The sequence below is a fragment of the Misgurnus anguillicaudatus genome, chromosome 23 (assembly GCF_027580225.2).
Source record: "Misgurnus anguillicaudatus chromosome 23, ASM2758022v2, whole genome shotgun sequence".
Taxonomy (NCBI): domain Eukaryota; kingdom Metazoa; phylum Chordata; class Actinopteri; order Cypriniformes; family Cobitidae; genus Misgurnus; species Misgurnus anguillicaudatus.
The window spans coordinates 33,419,282-33,440,901 of record NC_073359.2 but is presented as its reverse complement, the minus strand read 5'-3'; the positions used below and the strand labels follow the sequence as shown (position 1 = coordinate 33,440,901).

The 21,620-nt window shown below is 43.5% G+C and overlaps 2 protein-coding genes across 3 annotated transcripts in view; one reads left to right on the top strand and one right to left on the bottom strand.

Annotated features, from left to right (window-relative positions):
* LOC141359320 (uncharacterized) overlaps nucleotides 1-21,620 on the top strand; it is a 256,996-nt gene that overhangs the window by 36,345 nt on the left and 199,031 nt on the right. For both annotated transcript variants that reach the window (XM_073861589.1, XM_073861588.1), the window contains exon 2: nucleotides 8,724-9,055. In XM_073861589.1, coding sequence (XP_073717690.1) covers nucleotides 8,866-9,055 — 190 coding nt within the window. In that variant the 5' untranslated portion in view covers nucleotides 8,724-8,865. The remainder of the gene's footprint in view (nucleotides 1-8,723; nucleotides 9,056-21,620) is intronic.
* The window catches only part of LOC141359324 (uncharacterized), a 564,790-nt gene that overhangs the window by 397,565 nt on the left and 145,605 nt on the right, over nucleotides 1-21,620 (bottom strand). The window lies entirely within an intron of this gene.

Here is a 21,620-nt window from a genome sequence, read left to right as displayed (position 1 = left end):
CTAAGATGGAAGAATGCTGTGCGGCAGACGTTGGCGATATGACTATCGAAGGATAAGTTGCTGTCGAACATCACACCTAAGTTCCTAACCGTGGAAGATGGCACCACAGTGCAGCCATCTATGTGCAACTTGTAATCTGACATATTATGTTTGTAGCGATTCGGTTCAATAATAAGTATCTCTGTCTTATTGGAGTTCAGCTTAAGAAAGTTATGTGCCATCCAGTCACTAACATTGCTAAGGCAGTCTGTTAGTTTAGAAAACGTGTGTGTTTCGTTGGGATGTGAGGAGATGTAAAGCTGGGTATCATCCGCATAGCAGTGAAAACTTATGTTATGTTTCCTGATAATGTCTCCTAGAGGTAACATGTATAACGAGAACAGGATAGGACCTAAAACCGATCCCTGCGGTACACCGTATTTAACCAGGGAGTGATATGACTCTTCCTCGTTTACATAAACAAAGTGATAGCGATTGGTTAGATACGACCTAAACCAGGCTAGCGCCTGACCACTGATACCAACATAGTTTTCTAGTCTACTGAGTAAGATTGTATGATCTATTGTGTCAAAGGCTGCACTAAGGTCTAATAATATAAGAATTGAGATTTCACCACGATCGGATGTTAATAGGAGGTCATTTGTAACTCTAAGCAACGCTGTCTCTGTGCTATGGTGGGGCCTGAATCCTGATTGGAACTTTTCATATGTACTATTATTTGTCAAGAATGTGCGTAACTGGCTTGCCACTACCTTTTCTAATATTTTAGAAAAAAAAGGTAGATTTGAGATAGGTCTAAAGTTATTAAGCTCTCCCTGATCAAGCTGTGTTTTTTAATCAGCGGTTTAATAACTGCTAGTTTGAAAGCTGTTGGAACGTATCTTATTTCTAGAGATGAGTTAAAGATATTTAGAACCGGGGTTGACACTACAGGGAATACCTCTTTAAGTAGTTTTGTGGGAACAGGGTCTAATATACAGGACGATGATTTGGATGATGTAACTAGTCTAGAGAGCTCATCTATTGTAGTAGGTTTAAATGAATCAAGATGTTCGTATGGTAGTCTAGTGTTAAGTGAACTAATGGGTAGAGTGGTGGCTGCCTGGGTAGCTACGATGTTTTCCCTTATAGCCGTAATTTTGTTAGAAAAGAAGTTCATGAAGTCGTTACTATTGTGTTGAAGTTTACTATTGGTTTCTGTTTGTTCTTTGTTTCTAGTCAGTTTTGCAACGGTGCTAAAGAGGAAACGAGGGTTATTATGATTCTCATTTATAAGCTTGCTAAGATAGGTATGTCTGGCGGTTTTAATAGCCTGTCTGTAGTGTTTAACACTCTCTTTCCATGCTGCACGCCATATCTCTAACTTTGTGCTTCTATAGTTTCTTTCCATTTTCCTAGTTGACTTTTTGAGTGCTGCGGTGTAATGATCATACCATGGAGCTGGCGGTTTTTCTTTGATTCTCTTTTTTCGAATGGGAGCAACGGCATCCAATGTGTTAGAACAGACATTGTTCAGGTTTTCTATTACAATATCTAGATCAACACAGTTATCTGCTACATGTTTAATTTGTAACAGGTCTGGAAGAGTGCTAATAAAGCTATCTTTAGTGGTGGAAATTATTGTTCTGGCTAATCTGTAGCATGTTGTGGATTGAGTGATCCTATCTAGAAGTACATTGTATGACACAAGGTAATGGTCAGAAACTGCATCACTCTGAGGTGATATTTTGATGTCATTAATATTGAGCCCGAGTAACAGAATTAAGTCTAATGTGTGCTTACGAGTATGCGTTGGCCCTGTCAAGTTTTTTCTAATATTGAGAGAATTTAGAACATCCATAAATGCACGTCCTAGTGCATCTTTTGGGTTATCCACATGAATATTAAAATCACCAACGATAAGAGCTTTATCTACAGTGACTACAAGCTCAGACAGGAAATCTGCTATTTCTTTAAGGAAATCTGCATGGTGGCCCGGAGGTCTATAGATTGTAGCTAAAATGAACGAAAGCTGTTTGTTGTTACGATCAGTTATTTCCATATTTAACAACATTAGTTCAAATTAGAGCCCGACCGATTTATCGGCAGGCCGATATTAGGCATTTTCTAATCTATTCATATCGGCAATCATAATGGCCGATAAACGAATATAAAAAAAATAAAGAAAGAAACACGGACGAAACAGCCTTCAACCATGTCATGAGTGTTGCCATTGTTATAGTTTGTCCACCAGAGGGCACTTTACAACTACCCTGTAGGCAACACTCGGGTGTAACGCGTCACATATCCTGCAACCTGCTGATTTCAGCCAGACCAGGGCAGAGACGACAGCGGTTTAGTTGATGGTGAGTTGGTCACGAGACATACATTGCTTGAATAACAATTAAAAGAACATCCCAATCAGTTCTCTTAACTCTAATAAGCATGACAAAATTTGTGACTATCATGTCCAGTTTTGCTGCTGTTAAATAAGCTGAGAGTGAAGCCGAATTACCTAGTAATGTTACGTTGACTGACTGTCCTTTTAACTTTTAACAATGCGACTGAAGTATTTCTTTAATAGTGTGACAGTTAAAGCAATGAGACGTATCATCTCTCCTTAGCCTGTTATATTGAAAATGTATGTTTTACAATTTGCAGTGTGACGTTATTCTTTGCTAAATTATGTCTCGTCATAGACCTGCTAATGCCAGTATCAGTGGAAGACCGCTAACGTTAACGAGCTTGGAAACCACAACGAACTTATTCTGCCTAAATAAAGTAATGATTACTGTATTTATAACTAGCATATCTCTGGTTACAGTCCCTGCATTGTAAAATGAAAGTTAGACTTGCGGGGAGTGAACATTTAGACATAGAGAAAAAGTATCAAACGTAGCTTGTGCATAAAAGTTCGCTTTTCTTTTATACGTGTGTGAAATTCACTGACGCCAAGTGTGCGTTGCAGACTGTCATTCAGCCGCAGCATTAACGAGTCACATAATGGATTTAGATCGCTAAATAGTAGGTTTTAGAAGGCAGGCAGCAACTGATGATTGAAAATGGTTTGATGTAGCTTGATGGAAAGAATTTAAAAAGTGCAGGTCAAGGGATAAGCAAGCTGACATTGTAGTATACCAGAATATCAGACGAGTTTTTTTGTCCTAAAAATAGGTACAAAAAATAGGGTGTCGTCTTATATTCGCGCTATAGAAAAATTCACGGGGGGAAAGCACAACAAATAGTGTCTGAAAAGCAACCCGTTAAGAAAAAAACAGCTCTCCCTTCTAATATGCATTTAAAATCAGAGCAGCAACATAAAATCTGTGTTTAACTGAATGAAAACGCCGCACGTTTACGGTTAACTAAAACTTGCCGAGAGAGAGAGAGAGAGAGAGAGAGAGAGATAAAGAGAGAGAGAGAGAGGCAGGGAGAGGGAGAGAGAGAGAGAGAGGTGCGTGCGCGAGAGAGGCAGGGAGAGAGAGAGAGAGAGAGAGAGAGAGAGGTGAATGCGTGAGATGCAGAGACAGAGAGAGAGATAATAAAAAATTTAAATAAAATTATTTTCTGGTGAAAACCCAAAAATACATTTGGAAAACGGGGGTTCGTCTTATATTCGGGGAGGCAATATAGGGACTAATTATTACACACGCACACAAACATTTAGGGATGACCTTTATCTTGTTTAATATAAATGATGATGATAATGTGATCATTAATTTTTGTGATTATTACGGTCAATAATAATAACAATAATTATCGGCCGATATATCGGCTTATCGGTTTTTAAAACCAACAAACATTTGTATCGGTATCGGCCTTCAAAATCCTTTATCGGTCGGGCTCTAGTTCAAATGATTTAAATTTTAGTTCAGATTTTTGGTTTACTTTAAAAAATTTGTTGTATATTGTAGCTACACACCACCCCCTCTCCCCTTTAACCGAGGTTCGTGTTTATAATAATAGTCTAGTGGGGTGGATTGGTTTAAACTAATGTAGTCGTCTGCTTTAAGCCAGGTTTCTGTTAAACAGAGTGCATCTAAGTTTTGGTCTGTAACTATTTCATTGACAATAGGTTCTTTATTGGTAAGCGATCTAATGTTAAGAAGGCCGAATTTTAACATTCGAGGTTCATCTGTTAATGTGTTGTTTTCTAATTTTATATTAATCAGATTTGTACCAGATGTGGCAAGCGGTGCTCTGTATTTATTTGTTCGGGGAACAGATACAGTTGAAATGTGTTGATATTCTGGTAAGATTGACTCGAAGTGGTGGGATATAAGTGATCTTGACATATAACGGCAGCTAACAGACGGACGGTTAAGCCGATCCGTCTGTTTCCTGACCTGTACCCTGGATAGTCAGACTGTATTAGAAGTAAGACTATTGGTCAGATTTATAGAGAGAATCGCCCTTCCTTCCTGAGACAGATGGAGGCCATCTCTCTTTAGCAGGTCAGGTCTCCCCCGGAAATGCTTCCAATTGTCTATAAACCCTACGTTATGCTGAGGGCACCATTTTGACATCCAGTCATGAAGAGACAATAATCTACTGTAAGTTTCATCCCCCCGGTAGGCGGGGAGGGGACCAGAGCATATTACATTGTCTGACATTGTTTTAGCAATTTCACATATCTCTTTAATATTATCTTTGGTGATCTCCGACTGGCGAAGTCTGGTGTCATTCGTGCCAGCGTGAATAACAATTTTAGAAAACTTACGCTTAGCATTAGCCAGCACTTTAAGTTTTGATCTAATGTCTGAAGACCTGGCTCCCGGTATACAATCGACTATGGTGGCTGGTGCCTCAATGTTCGCGTTCCTAAGTATCGAATCTCCAATAACCAAGGCCCTATTAACAGACGTCTCAGTCGGTGTATTGCTTAGAATATCGAACCTGTTTGAAATTACCAGGGGGGTCTTGGGTGGGCATCGAAAACGACTGTGCCGCCTGACAGTCACCCAGTTAGTCGGCCGGCTTGACTCAGATGACGGAACCGAGCTATGTGTATTACGTTTAACACTAGGCGCACCCGAAAGAGTGTTTGTAGCATTAGCGGTATTAGTGTTTGTAGCATTAGCGGTATTAGCGTTTGTAGCATTAGCGGTATTAACGTTTGTAGCATTAGCGGTATTGCTGTTATCAACTAGCGTTTGGATGCGCGCTTCTAGTTCTGCAATCTTCTCCGTCAGCCTTACTACTTCAATACACTTAGCACAAGTAAACCCCTCTGTGCTGATGGAAGAAGCTAAACTGTACATGTGGCAAGTAATGCCGGTTACAATAACAAGCGGAGTCTTACCGCTTTCATGTTGGGTGATGGCGTCTTCGGTCACCTGGACGCGGTCCGTGAAGCTACATCGCGAGGGAAGCTCGCTCGCAGCACGTCCCGATCGCCTGCAGACGTCCGTAGCCAGGGTGATGTGAGGCACGCTGAATCTGCGACGGCCGGGCAGCAGCTCCTCCACGGCTTCCCGATCGCTTTCATTCTGGGCGATGGCGTCTCCGGTCCCTCGAGCGCAGTGCGTGAAGCTGCACCGCGTAGGGTGTTCACTTTTTGCACTTCTCGGCCGCTTGTGGACGTCTGGAGCCTGGGTGAACTGGGCGCTGTACGTCGCGTAGGATCTGCGATAACCGGGTATCAACTGCTCCACAGCTTCCCGCTCAGGTGAGGACAGGTCTGAATAGCATACATTGGATGAGTCTGCCATTAGATTGGCAAATGGCAACTAAAGCCGGCACCTGTTTGTTGATGCTAGCGGGCTATATGCTAACACTGTGTGTTTAGTAGTGATAAATCGTTTCACGTGGTAGTACTGCTCAATAGTAGTCACGGTAAAGTATTCTTGAGATAAAAGAATATGTTATATTATATAAATAGGAACAAGGTAGTCAGAAAATAGGATTTGGATGATAAACTCGACGGAGAACTGATGCACGATGCTCTAGGTGTGTTCGACTCAAAACCGCAATCCAGTATGGGGGTGTGCAAGAGATCTGCAGGGTGGAAGGCAGCATCAATAGTCTAAAATACCAAGAAATCTTAGCTACTTCTTATATTCACAACTATAAAAGAAGCCAAATTCTGCAGCAGGATGGTGCTCCATCACATACTTCCATCTCCACATCAAAGTTCCTCAAGGCGAAGAAGATCAAGATTAGGGCTGAAACGATTCATTGAGTTACTCTATTAAATCGGTTACAAAAATTCCTCGAAGCAAAAATTCTGCCTCGAAGCCTCGTTAAATTCCTATGATGCGCACTATATGCGCCGAGATCTGATTCACGCGGACCGTTGTTCAATGTTCATGAAGCACATCATAGTGCGTGATACATTTTGAATTTAGTTGCCGCGATGGCGGAGAGTAAAGATGTCCATAAACAGCAGAGAATGTCTAAAGTTTGTGGTCATTACATTCTTATCATTACATTACATTTAGCATCTGAACCAAAAACATCCACTGCTGTTTCACCAAGCATCGCTGAAACAAGTTAATGTACCCAGCCTATGGATGTTCGCTGATTTTAATTCCATACTGTATTTGTAGCGATGTCGTTATGCGCTTTGACTAGATAAGATGTTTAGCTTTGATGTTTTTAAGTAGAAAACTTATTCACTTTCAATTTCAAGAGAGTATAGCCTAAAAAAGAACCCCTTCACACACACGCACCCTCGCCTCTCTCACGCACCAGTCAGACCAATCGCGGCAATGCATCACACATGCTTTATGTAGCCACGCATTAATAATTTCAGCAAATGACAGTCCAGCGTGCAATTCTTAAAACGCCCACAAGATGGTACATAGGTCTCGCTTAATGATTGCTAGGGAGTGAATTGGCATTAGAGGTCAACTGATATGTTAAAGTTGAGCCCATCCACTATGGTCGCTTCCTCAGTAGCCGCTTTTGCACTATTGGGCCTGTGTGAGCCAGGGGTTCAAACGGGCCTAACAGAGCCAATAACCTCCGACCTCCAGCCAAAATCAAGATTTGTTTGCATTGTCAAGCAAATAGCCAGCCTGTTTTACAGTGAGGAAGTCACTTCAATCTGACAGGAGACGGGAGTTAGATCGCATCATCATACAACAAACATAATGAAAATAACTGAGGCGGCTGTTTGCACGGTGAAAGCCAAGATAAAGAGATGGAGATGTTTGCTCCATCCGCGGTGTTACCTTTGAATTTTATGTTGGCTGCACACGATCGAGCTCACAACGAGACAATATCACTTATATTAGATCAATAAGCAAACTTTACAAAGTAATTACACATAAAGTGTTCATCTACCTAATGTGCATTAAACTATATTTAAACACAATATTTTATTGAACATAACGAGTCCTAGTTTTTGATTTATGTAAAATAATCTTACTGTAAAATACAGGTATGCATGTGTGTCTGTAAATATGTAACATTACATTTGTAATTGTAGATCTATGGCGATGTAAACATAATTGCACATTATAAGAGGTTACCAATACCACCGTCATTTGCTCAAACAACTTGATAAAAACGCACCTAATTCGCTGTTGTCTCTTTTTCTTTTTTTTGTGAATTTTGAAAAGATTCGCTTAACGTTTGAATGGAAGCCCAGCTACAGAGAGTGACTGGTAATATCTGTCTAATAAATGCATTGTCTCTGTATAACACGGAAGAGGTTGTAAATCTTTACAAAGAATACATAAGAGTTTTAATAGTGTCATTTTTACATACAAAACATTTCTAAGCATGTTGAGCTCTCTGTTCACATGGGTGGGGTACTTTTAAATGTGTGTCTATGAAATGTGTGTCAGTGGTTGGTTAGCCACCACTGAAGACCAATTTTGAGCCAGGAAAAACTTGTTTCTGCTTTTGAACTCCACACAAAGTCCTCAATATAATTTTGAACTGAGTGTATTCTTATGTTACTGTCTCTTAGGGCTGAGTAAAAATATCGATTCATCAATGCATTGCAATTATTTGTTTCTCAATTCACTGGCCGGTGGGCTGAATCGATTCATAGGATTTGATGAATCGATTCAGTCCACCGGCCAGTGGCGGGGCTGTGGGCAGCACTCTAGTGAGATGTTCAGCGTTGTACAAGACGCCGTTTCCCAAAACAGCATGATTCCCATTAACATTATTTTTATTATACTATTTTTATTTTTTTTACTATTTCAAACGGCTTAATTCATTGTAGCGAGCGCTCAGCATACCCCCCCTCTCTCTCTCTCGTTATGTGCAGCGCCTCAACAGCGCGCACCCCCTCCCCTCTCTCATGTTGCGTGCAGGCAGTGCGCCTCTTGCGCATAAAATATGCTAATCGCGTGTGACGTCATCACTGCCACAGTCTTTCAAAATCCTGTGGGAAACACTGTAAAAATATACTCTGGCACTTAATTACTTATGTATTAACCTATAACTGAATCGATACCGAAGCAAATAAAGCAATACCGAATTGAATCGAACCGAAGCATCAAGAATTGAATCGAATTGTGAAATTCCTAACAATACCCAGACCTACTGTCTCTACAGTGATTAAATTATGTTTTTCTCATTTGTAAGTTGTATTAAATTAAAAGTGGTTGCTCATTGCTGAATAAATGTGTAGCACACACCTGTCTTTTCACATCATAACAAATCAAATCTTGTTTATCAGACAAGACTTGATTTTCTTAGTTAGATCTGTTTATAACATTACCAGAAGTATTATCAATTTAATTGGTAATAATAAAATTAATTATTGTCTCTGTTTGTGTCTGCAGGTGTGTTTTATGCTGTGACAGATGAAGTGAAGTCAGTCTTTGAGGGAGATTCTGTTACTCTACAGACTGATACTGTAATAAAGAAAGATGAAAAGATACTGTGGAAGCATATAAAAAAGGGGTTTTCATTCTTCTAGTTGAGATGAGTAATTATAATATCAAATATGAAGATTCCATTGATGTGAGATTTAAAGACAGACTGCTGATTTCAAACACTCAGACTGGAGATCTCACCATCAACAACATGAGAATCAAATACTCTGGACTCTATACAGCAGAGATCCAAACTGGCTCTGGATCATCATTCAAGAAATTCAGAGTTACTGTCAAAGGTGAGTGGAAATATTTTAGTAAAATCAGGATGTTGTGAGGTTTACTTTACTTAATTAAAAATTTTTGTAATGTCCTTCTTACCCTCCATCACTGCACCCTGTTCTTTTCAAAGATTGCTTCTTCACCAGGCAACCAGATTAAGCTTGATAAGAGAAAGAGGAAGGGGGATGCTTAACTTTTTCCCCGCCAGCATTGTTTTTGTTGTTAAGTTGCCCACCAGCATTTTTCTGTGATTTTCACAAAAGTTTCAAAAAATGCCTTCCAGAAAATGTTCTTCTATAAACGTATAAACATACAATGTATCAAATCCAAAAAAGACACTCTGCTTTCAAACAAACAAACAAACAAACAAACAAACAGGAAAAAAAACTGTTTCACCCTATCTTCATTTGTTCTCTTTATATCACATCTTAAATATGGGTAGGTTTCTTAAAAAATACCAAAATTTTGAGCAAAAAGCTGAGATAATAAAATTTTTGTAAAGGACTTTTGATCAGATTCAGAACAATGATCAAAACATACACATAGTTTTCTTTGCTTTTACATTAGTTGATGCTTTAGTTTTTGTTGGGTAAGAGCAATAAGATAACTTGTCAATGGCGCGGCAAGAGTTAATGCATATATGCAGACTTCTCTTTCAGTGAAAAGTCACCTTTTTGGGATAAAAATTGTTTATCTACAAGAGTCACACGTATCCAAAGAGTTTTTAAAGGGAGGGGGGTCTGTGCAGGGGCGCGGGAAGTGGGGGTGCTGGGGGTGCTGCAGCACCCCCTGGTGGCAGAGATTTAAAACTGCGATGACAGTAAAATTATTTCTTAAAAATATCTCTTGATTTTGGTTTGTTTCTGTACAAAGACATTTTGTATGCCATGTTTTGGGTGTGTGATGAAGAGAGGGATAATTTTAGTCATTTTAAAATGATTTAATTTATTTCAGTGTGTATTAGCCAGATTCTATCAGATTCTGTCTTGACGACGTAATTGCATTCAGCCGATATGCTGTAATAGGCATAAGCATAACACACAAGCACGCACACTCACAGCCACATACTGAACGCCGAATGAGTTTATCTATCAGCTTCGCAATGTCTCAAAAGAGAATTTTGGATTTTTTTCAATCACACAACGCAAAATTAGTTATTAAGGCATGTATTCCTAATACATTTTTACAATGATTCGCATTGATTTACAATGGTCGCATTATATAAATAACATTTTAGTTTGCATGCGTAAAAAGTGCATGCAACAATGAAACACATATAAAACGAATAAGAATGAACTGTGGAGTGTGGTTGGCCTATATGAGAAGGTCTACTACTCTTAAAATAATTTAGCATGGTTTTAGAATATATTTTAATCAAAATATGTTGGCCCATTTTGATATTTTAAACATATTCCGGTGGAAAAATGCGTCCAAGCTAAGCTAGATTCAGTAAACGATTTTCTAGTTCGTCATCTTTTCAAAAATATTTAAAAATATAGCCAAATTGTTTTGCGGTGTTTAACGCACTTGTAAATGTTACAGAACATGTGCTTTATTGAATGAAAGTATAAACGGGTGAATAAAATTATTAAAACGACGTAAAATGAACTAAATTATATATGTACAATAAGGAACATGCATGCGACATTTAAAAGGTATTTCAAAAAATATATATAAATTATTCCCATGCATCGATTTTAATGTTAAACGTCTATAAATTCAAATGAATCCATTTGGAATATATTCCGACAATTTAGGACATGATTGTGGAATTTTAAAGTCGAAAAATATCTTATTTTTACACCGCAGGAGGCATGGCAAAGTGAAACAAAACTTAAAGACACAAATATTACATTTACGTGTAAAAATAGAATTAAATGAAACCTGTGAATTGAAAGGTCCACTATAATCGCCTTAACTCGAGTAATGTCAATAAAGTTATTATGTTAGAGTTTAGAAATATTAAAAACTTAACCAAAGGACAACAAAAAGGCATACTACTACTGGGACCAGTGAGAATGCATATGTGTACATAAACTGGTTCCATACCTCCGACTTTCCTCCAAACTTGCTCAAAGTTAATTCTCCTGTTTTTCTTTTTTTTTACATCTTCAAACTCCATGTTGCACTTAAGCTCCACCATACCGCACAGCATGCCCGGTGCGTGATGCGTGCCAGAGGAGACTCCGCACCTGACTCGCGTTGCATTTTGTAACTTTTACAAATCATTTTGTAATTTGTAATTTGTGTAACTTTTTTTTTGTTACTTTGGCCTAAATATAGTCTATATATAATATTTCTGATTATGGCATAGCTTTCTCCCCAATTGGGCTAATAAAGTAATGATTAAAAATATGCTTATATCGGCCCGGCCCGAGGATAGTAGCGGAAAATAACGTCCTGGGCAGAGAATCTCTACTATGTTGCAATAGGCTATATAGTTTGTATGCCCTGTCAGCTCAGCTGTAGGCTACTTTATGGATGGGAGGGGCGAGTGATTTTTTTAAAAGAAGACATAGGTAGAGTGGTCTGCAGAATACAGAGCTTGTGAACAACATTAGAATTCTATAACTCTATTCTATAACCCCCCCCCCCCCCCCCGCACCCCCTACCGAAAATATCTTCCCGCGCCTCTGGGTCTGTGAGCAGAGTGTTAGGAAATCACGAACATTATAAGTCAAAAAACCTCCTGGGCTTTGCTAATTGCTGTGATTTTCAGGAATATAATTTTGAGCAAAATGGGTTTAAAGTGAAGCAATAAAAATTAAAGCACAACAGTCAAGTTTCATAAGTAAAATGCACTTTATTAAAAAAAGACGTAAAAGACGTATTTTAGTCACTGTACATATTGTAAAAGATACAAAATGGTCACTTTGACCCCCAAGGAACACGTTTGCAAACATTTGTGACTCGTGCTGACAAAATGACAGGGCTGTGCAAACTTGTAACCTTTTGGTGAAATTCGCCGTTATCCGCTTCTCATTGAGCTTGTGAGTATTTTTGCCGCTGTATTAGCCTTAAGTAGGCACATGCGTCAAACTTCCCGGCTTTTGCAAGTATCCTCATGAACATGTCAATTTAGGTCTTAAGAGAAAGTAAACAACTAGAAGAGAAAAGATTTTTTTGACCGGAAAGGACACAGGCTTCTCCCGAAAGGTAATAAGACGATGTACAAGAGGTGTCATTGTGGAAAAAATTATTACTCATCTTTTATTTACATTTGAAACAAAAGTGGCATGTCCAGAATTATTCATACCCTTCTCTGTAATCAATAGAAATGCCTTTATTGACTATTACAGCAATCAAACGCTTCCTATAATTGCTGACCAGCTTTTTACATGTCTCTACTGGTATTTTTGCCTATTCATCTTTAGCAATAAGCTCCACCTCTTTCAGGTTGGAGGTCCATCACCCTGATTTTTAGCTCCCTCCATTCTCAATTGGATTTATGTCAGGACTCTGGCTGGGCCACTGCAAAACATTAATGTTTTTGTCTGCTAACCATTTTCTCAACACTTTTGCTGTGTGTTTTGGGTCGTTGTCATGCTGAAATGTCCACTTGTGCCCAAGGGCCCAAGATGTATTGCTCGTTTTTCATGGTGCCGTTTTCTGTGAGTAGGTTCCCTGGTCCACTGGCTGAAATAACCCCAAAAACATTAGTTCCCTTTCAGTCGGTCACTACGACGTCACGTCGTGACCGACGAATTGGGAACTCGCTTAGAGAGACCAATCTGCTTCGAATACTACTAAAACGCCAATGAACTTGGCATTGAGATATTTGCATAATGCTGGCGCCGCCCCGCCAGGTGCGTATATAAGGAGCACGTGCAAATAGGGAAATCAGCTTTTTATCGCTTCGAAAGCCGGCAGTATCTGCTACTGAGAAGCTACCTCTACTCTGTTGGGATTGATTGCTGAAGTTGGTTGGACTAGCAGTACCACAGCGGACGCCTCGCAGTATTCCACGACTCTGCATCTTTTTGTTTGAGTTTAGTGTGTGCGTTGCCTTTCCCTGTGCGCATCATCAACTGAGCATCTGAGTGAATTTCCCTAAAAGAGTGAAACGAGAGAGCTTTGTGCCTTGTTAAAGGCAGCCACTCTCTCGTATATCCGGAGATCAGCGTCCTTTTCAGGATGGCTTTTCGTCCGTGCGATCTTGGGTGCGGCAAATATATGGGTCCGAAGGACGGTCACGAGCGTTGTCTCTCGTGCTTGGGCATCGAGCACGCGGAGGCAGCGTTCGCTGGGGGTAAGTGTTCTCACTGCGAGAACATGTCCCTTGTGGATTTGCGAAGACGGTTGTCTTTCCTCCGGGAAAAACGCAACCCGCGTCCAGCGAGTTCTGAACGCCGCCACGGAGCGGCCGTGAAGCTCTCAAAGGACGATCTTCGCATCACTGTGCTGAGCCGGTCGGGGGATTCGTCCTCCGGCTCTCAGCCTCCTCATCCACAGCCGGTTGATGTGCCGATGGAGACTTCAGCGTCGTGTTCTACGATGTCTGTAGAAACTGTCGTGCCTCCCTCCGGGTCCACGGAAACCGCAGCATCCGAGGGTGGGCCCCCTCCCTCTGAGGACTCTGACGTTCTTCCCCCCTCCGGACGGGTCGTGACGCCGGAGTTTGACCCAGAGATGGTGGCCGTGCTCGCTCGAGCGGCGGAGACCGTAGGGTTAGAGTGGGTTCACCCCCCTCAGCCCGAACCGTCCCGCCTGGATGATTGGTTCTTTGGAGCTGCCCGGGTTTCACAACCCTCTCCACCGGTGCCTTTCTTCCCCGAGGTGCACGAGGAGCTGACTAGAACCTGGAAGTCGCCGTTTTCAACCAGATTACGGCCGTTTCAGCCCTCCCCCCTCACCTCCCTCACCAATGGAGCCGCTAAGGGTTATACGGGGATCCCCCCCGTAGAGCGGGCGGTCGCGATGCAGCTGTGTCCGGCCACCGCTCCCTCCTGGAAGGATCGCCCAACCCTCCCCTCCCGTGCTTGCAGACAGTCTTCCGGTTTAACGGGGGCTGCCCACCAGGCATGCGGAGAGGCGGCTTCAGCCCTGCACGCTATGGCGTTGCTGCAGGTCCATCAGGCCAAGGCTCTGAGAGATCTGCACGAGGGAGGACACGACTCGCCTGTCCTTTCGGAGCTCCGGGCCGCTACGGATCTGGCTCTCCGCGCTACCAAGGTGACAGCGCAGGCGATCGGTCGTGCGATGTCCACGATGGTGGTCCAGGAACGCCATCTATGGCTATGTCTGGCGGACATGTCGGATGCGGAGAAGAACAAGTTCTTGGACGCTCCAGTGTCCCAGACTGGCCTCTTCGGTGAGTCGGTGGAGTCTTTTGCCCAGCAGTTCTCCGCCGCCCAGAAGCAGACAGAGGCGATCGCTCAGGTCATGCCCCGGCGCAAGCGACCAGCATCTCGTCCCTCAGCGCCGGCTGCCCCGCCTGCTTCTCGCCGTGGGCGCCCTCCGGCGGCTGCCTCCACCCCCCCCACGAGAACATCTTCCAGGCCACGGAGGGGGAACAGCCGTCGACAAACCAACCCGCCCACCCCACCCGCTTCCCGTGGCAAACGGAAATCGAAGCGGCCCTGAGACGGGCGACCTGGATTCAGATGGGATCACTCTTCGGGAGACAGTGAAGGCACCGCTCCTTCCACCGGTAGAGGGCCGGGTGGAAAATCTTTGGTTTCGTTTTGTTTCTGTTCCGCCGGCTTCTCAGCCGGCACCCACAAAACCACAAAAAGAGTGCATTCCTATTCCTTCTCCAGGTCTCCAGAGGATCGAGAGAGATGTGAGCGGGCAGTCAGATGCTCTTCCTCCCTCTCCTCTATCGCCAGTGGGTATTCTGAGGAGTTCGAGTTCTCCGCTACGGAGACCGGACCACCAGCAAACCCTTCGGAGTCTGCGCTCTCCGCTGAGGAGACCAGACGACCGTCACCCTCAGCGGGCTCAGGTCAGTGTTACACACACACATACTGTAGATGCTTATGCTGTCACGGCAGAGGCACCGGCAGTCCCGCCTGTCCCGCTTCGCTGCCCCACCGCGGGTACTCCGGTAGTGCCGTTAATTCCTCTCGCACGGTCCCTGGGGGCTTGGCTTCAGCTTCCCAGCCCGTCTCGTTGGGTTTTACGCACGATCCGCCTCGGTTACGAAATTCAATTCAACCGGCACACACCCAAATTCTCGGGCGTTCGTTTCACCACGGTGAAAGCGTCCGATGCACATGTACTGCGTGCAGAAGTCGATATCCTGTTGGCGAAGGATGCGATAGAGCCGGTCCCTCTTACCGAGATGAGATCGGGTTTTTACAGCCCGTATTTCATAGTACCCAAGAAGAGCGGCGGGTTACGACCAATTTTGGATTTGCGGGTCCTGAACAGATCTCTTCAGAAGAGGTCTTTCAGGATGATTACACCGAAGCAAATTTTCAATTCAATACGCCACCAAGATTGGTTTGCAGCAATAGACCTGAAAGATGCGTATTTTCATGTGTCCATTCTCCCTCGTCACAGACCGTTTCTCCGGTTTGCGTTCGAGGGACGGGCATATCAATACAAAGTTTTACCGTTCGGGCTGTCTCTCTCTCCCCGTGTATTCACGAAAGTAGTGGAGGCGGCGTTAAAGCCCCTCAGAGAGAGCGGTGTTCGCATATTGGCTTACCTCGACGATTGGCTTATAATAGCGGATTCTCGGCGGACGCTGTGCGAACACAGAGATCTAACGCTTCAACATCTCGCCCGTTTGGGTCTTCGGGTCAACTGGGAGAAGAGCAAACTCTGCCCCACGCAGAGGATCTCTTTTCTCGGGATGGAACTGGACTCGATCGATTTATCGGGGCGTTTGACAGAAGAGCGCGTCCAATCAATTCTGACTTGCCTCGGTTCATTCCGAGGGAAGAATGCGGTCCCTCTGAAACAATTTCAGAGACTCCTGGGGCGTATGGCAGCAGCAGCGGCCGTGACACCGCTCGGACTGCTCCATATGAGACCGCTTCAGCGTTGGCTTCACGATCGAGTCCCGAGGAGAGCGTGGCGCGCTGGCATCCATCGTGTAACCATTACACCTGCGTGCCGCCTAACATTCCCCCCGTGGTCAGACCCCGAGTTTCTCAGGACCGGCGTGTCCATGAGACAGGTCTCCCGGCATGCTGTTGTCCATACGGATGCCTCCGACACGGGCTGGGGAGCCACGTACGACGAGCTCACGGCTTCGGGGGTGTGGACAGCACCCCAGTTGCACTGGCATATCAATTGCCGCGAGTTATGGGCAGTATATCTGGGACTCGTACGCTTCGCTACGGAGCTGCGAGGGAAGGATGTACTAGTACGCTCAGACAACACTGCGACCGTTGCGTATATCAACCGTCAAGGCGGTTTGCGCTCCCGTCACCTGTCGCATCTCACTCGTCATCTCCTCCTTTGGAGTCAGAAGCATCTGAGGTCCCTTCGTGCCATTTACATCCCGGGCTCGCTCAACACAGCGGCAGACGCGCTTTCCCGAGCGGCGCGCCCCGGCGAATGGCGACTCCACCCCCAGATGGTCCAGCTGATTTGGAAGAAGTTCGGTCGTGCGCAGATAGACCTATTTGCGTCGCCGGACGATACCCATTGCCGCCTATATTATTCACTAACCGAGGGCAACCTCGGCGTGGATGCGCTGGCACACAGTTGGCCGCGGGGCATGCGCAAGTATGCGTTCCCCCCAGTGAGTCTAATAGCACAGACGCTGTGCAAAGTCAGGCAGGACGAGGAGAGCCTTTTAATGATCGCCCCATATTGGACGACCAGGAATTGGTTTCCGGAACTAATGCTCCTCGCGACAGCCCCTCCCTGGCGGATTCCCCTGAGGAAGGACCTTCTTTCTCAAGGAGGGGGCACATTATGGCACCCGCGCCCCGACCTGTGGAATCTCCACGTTTGGTCGTTGAGCGCGCACAAGGTTTGAGTGATTTACCACAGGCGGTATCTAACACTATCGACGCGGCACGAGCTCCGTCTACGAGACGGGCTTACGCGTTTAAATGGAACCTTTTCGTCACTTGGTGCTCTTCGCAACGCGAGGACCCCAGAGAATGCCCTATTAATATCGTGCTTTTATATCTTCAACATAGGTTAGACGGTAGGCTGTCACCCTCCACTATTAAAGTTGATATCGCCGCTATATCTGCTCATCACTCACTTATCAACGGCAGATCAGTTGGCCAGCATGATTTGGTTATTAGATTTCTAAGAGGCGCTCGCAGGCTAAACCCCTCGCGCCCTCCTTCTATTCCTCCCTGGGACTTGTCCATGGTGCTGAAAGCACTTCAGGGACCACCATTCGAGCCTTTGCAGTCTGCGAGTCTGAAGCTTTTATCAATGAAAGCTCTGACCCTGCTAGCATTGGCCTCAGGGAAGAGAGTAGGGGATTTACATGCATTCTCTGTTGACGATTCGTGCCTTCAGTTTGGTCCTGCTGTCTCGAGTGTAACATTGAGACCCAGACCAGGCTATGTGCCCAAAGTTCCCACCACTCCCTTCAGAGATCAGGTGGTGAGCTTGCAAGCGTTGCCTTTGGAGGACGCAAACCCAACCGAGGCTTTGTTGTGCCCCGTACGCGCACTGCGATTCTACGTGGACCGCACGCAGAGCCTCAGGACCTCGGATCAGCTCTTTGTTTGTTATGGTGGACAGCAGAAAGGGAAAGCTGTCACTAAGCAGAGGATGTCTCATTGGATAGTGGATACTATCGCCCTGGCTTATAATCTTCAGGGCATTCCTTGCCCCTTTAATTTGAGAGCGCACTCCACACAGAGTGTTGCCTCATCTTGGGCTCTCGCTCGTGGTTCCTCACTAACAGACATCTGTAGAGCTGCTGGTTGGGCGACACCTAATACGTTCATTAGATTCTGCAGTGTTCGTATCGAGCCTGTATCCTCTCGTGTTCTTTCCTCACCGGGGAGGGCACGGAGAGCAGACTCGCATGTCGGCTTGCAGCCTCCGACTGAGGCTCCAAATTGAGTTTCAGTATGGAAGGCCATCAGAGCAAAAATGCGTAATGGTTTGAATTGCTCTTCCTCCGCTGCCTTGGCAGCCTTTGTTGCGGAGCATTGGCTGTCAGCCTTTCCCTAGCTATATTCTTACGAACCTACGTGTTTGGCCAGGGCCCCACATTGTGTCCCAACGGGTTCCTTTGTGAGTATTATTCCGTGGGGTTAATCCTACCAGCCCACGTTTCCCTTAGCAGAGCACTGCTTTGCTTACACAGCCACGGCTGTCTTTATTCCTCAACTACGGTTGACTTTCGCCCACCATTAGCCCTTAAGAGGGGCGGTGGCTTCCGCAGCGTTCCTATCCCGCTCTGGTAGGGCGCTTCCCAGTCGCTGGCACTTCTGTGGGGTTAAAGGAACATCTAGTGCCCGGCCTTTCTGCCTTATCCTATTTCTCCATTCCCTGACAGGGACTTGGAGGGTTTTTTGCAGACACTGGAAGAGGTCAGCCCCTAGTGGCGTTTTGGTAGGGATTCCCAATTCGTCGGTCACGACGTGACGTCGTAGTGACCGACTGAAAGGGAACGTCTCGGTTACGGATGTAACCCTCGTTCCCTGAAGGAGGGAACGGAGACGTCACGTCCCGTCGCCACAGGTGCTGCCACCTGCTGTTTAGGCCGGTCACCTTTCCGGCTTTCTCAGCGAACAGAAGCTGATTTCCCTATTTGCACGTGCTCCTTATATACGCACCTGGCGGGGCGGCGCCAGCATTATGCAAATATCTCAATGCCAAGTTCATTGGCGTTTTAGTAGTATTCGAAGCAGATTGGTCTCTCTAAGCGAGTTCCCAATTCGTCGGTCACGACGTGACGTCTCCGTTCCCTCCTTCAGGGAACGAGGGTTACATCCGTAACCGAGACGTTTCCCACCACCATGTTTGACAGTGAGGTTGGTGTTCTTAGGGTTGAAGGCTTCTCCTTTTTTACGCCAAATGAAGGCTACATCATTGTGGCCAAACAATTACATTTTTGTTTTATCCGACCATAAAACAGAAGACCAGAAGTCGAGAGAGAAGCATTTGCAAAGGCCAAGCGAGCTTTTGTGTGCCTTATTTGGAGAAATGGTGTCCTCTGCGTCCATGGATTCCAGTGGTTTACTGTGACCAAATTCATCAGAATGGCCTTGGTGGTGATGCTTGGATTCTTTTTTACCACTCTCTCTATCCTCCTGGCCAGCACAGGTGTCACTTTTGGCTTCCAACCACGTCACATGATTTTTCACAGTGCGGAACGTCTTGTATTTTTTAATAATACTTTGCACTGTAACCACTGAAACTACAAAACATTTAGCAGAGTAATTCTCATTTAGCGGAGCTTTCAAAGTATTCTGACAGCAGCTATGCGCGGATGGCATGTTTTGACACATACGCAATACAAATGATTTCTTATTCAAATTGTTACTGTACCAGGCCGTCAGGGCATCAATGATTTGCAACAGTTTCAATACATTAACATTTTTTGGAAAAGTGAAGAAAAGTAGCCGATCCACCAAACAAAGAACAGGAACCAAACATTATGGTGACAAAAAAGTTCCACAACTTTCTGATGTTCTTTTTTAGCACACAAAGCTTCGTTACGTCGTAACTGTTTCGAAACGTTTCGAAAATCCAACTCCCCACTGAGGGAGTTGATCACAAATGACCAGTGTCTAATATGGTTAGGTGAACTCGGGTCAGTTTTATACGGAAGTCGAAAGAAGCCATGCACTATTATTATTTTTGCTTGCTTGTTTTCTCGTGATCACGACTTAATTTCTTGTTATCTTAAGATAATAAAAGTTGTTTTCTCGTGATCATGACATAACAAAAGTTGTATTCTTGAGATGTGATTAAAGCTTACGTGTACTCAATAGAACTTGTTGTTTTGTTTGTAAACAGTAAAAGCATATTTTGCTAAATTAGCATGGATGAACATATTAGATTTTACTTGGATCAGAGATTCGCTCATGCTATAATAGATTTGTCAATATATACAATTTTACAGTGGTGAATTTAGGGCAAGTTTTTAAGTTACTCAATAATATACACGTTTCTACTTTTAACAGCATTTAAATGGAATGACAAAGTCAACAAACAGTCACAAAACCAACGTGTTTATGTGGTTGTCAGCTTTAATGCACGCTTTTTAGATTTTTTATATTTATTTAAATAAACTGTTAAACACTATTGAAGATATAAACGTGTACAGTATTACTTTAGAGATGGTCCCTTAATTCACGAACATGAACAGTCCAACTTTATTAAGTCTATCGGCTACAGCTATAGGTGTGGTAACAGCGAAGACCCCAATGTATGCATTAGCAGTCCACTTCAAAATACAATAAATATTATGGACAAGAAATTGCATTATGACATTTGGATTATCATGTCAGCATAACATGTCAGAGATCATGAGAAATTAAGTCATGATCACGAGAAAACAAGCAAGCAAAAATAATAATAGTGCATGTCCTCTCTCGACTTCCGTAGTTTTATCATGCAAATTCATAAAACATTCATCCTTCTGACTAATAACACTACCATTTTGTCTACTTTTTGTTTATAGACAGATTTAATGACAAAAATGTGCAGAATTAATAAGGGAGTTTTAATGATTTGTTTACCACAAATAAAACTAAAAACACAGAATAATCTTTAAATATGTCTTAATTAAATTAAATAATTTATTTTTCTTAAAAATATTTTTTAGAACAATCTTGCTATTATTTTGTAAAAAGTGTAAAATGGTTGACCAGATCTTGCTGCTTTTACACTATTTTGACCAGGAGGTGTTGCCAGCATGTGTGGTGTTTTGAACGCTTCGAAAAAACTGAATCAATTTGTGAAGCAATTGGTTTCTCCCATCACTACTGTACAGTATGCGGTTTCAGACGCAGCCCCAGTGAAAGAATTAAAAGTTGGCTGTGTTTTGCGTTCCTCCGTGTACTTGCTTTTCACGTAAACGTCAACAGATGTTACTCACAAAGAAAATGGCTGATCGAGATCATCATGACTTAACGAAAGGTTAGCAGTGTTTTTGCACACATACACCGGTTCTCTGTGTGCAAGTTCTCTCCCACCCTATGGTATGGTATGTGTGCACGTTCTGTACTCTGTGTAATGGCAACGGTGTATTCTCATATTTTTTAATTTGCACAGAATTGTCTAATACGCTATATCTACAATAAAACCAATCACTCGCATTTACAATTAAAAGCGCTCATAACAAGACAAGAAGAGCAACAGTAAGGGTCTGCTCTGCACTGCATGAGACACACAGGTAATGTAGCCAAAATCACCTCAGCTCTTTAATGCAAATGTATGGTGATTTTGTCAGACGATGTCGCATTTATAAATCTTTAGCAGTAGTTAAAGTAACAGCTGGTTGTTATTGGGTCGTGTTTAGTCACTATTTTATACTCTTTCTTTATGTCTAATAACAGAAAAGATAATATGTGAAAATAGCATTCAGTTGTGTTAAAATAAAATATAACAAAAAATGACAGTCAGATCAGACGGAGAGTAGAAAAACTGATTTTTAAGTGCCATGATGCCAGTGAAAGTGTCGAGGGGTGGCTATCAAAG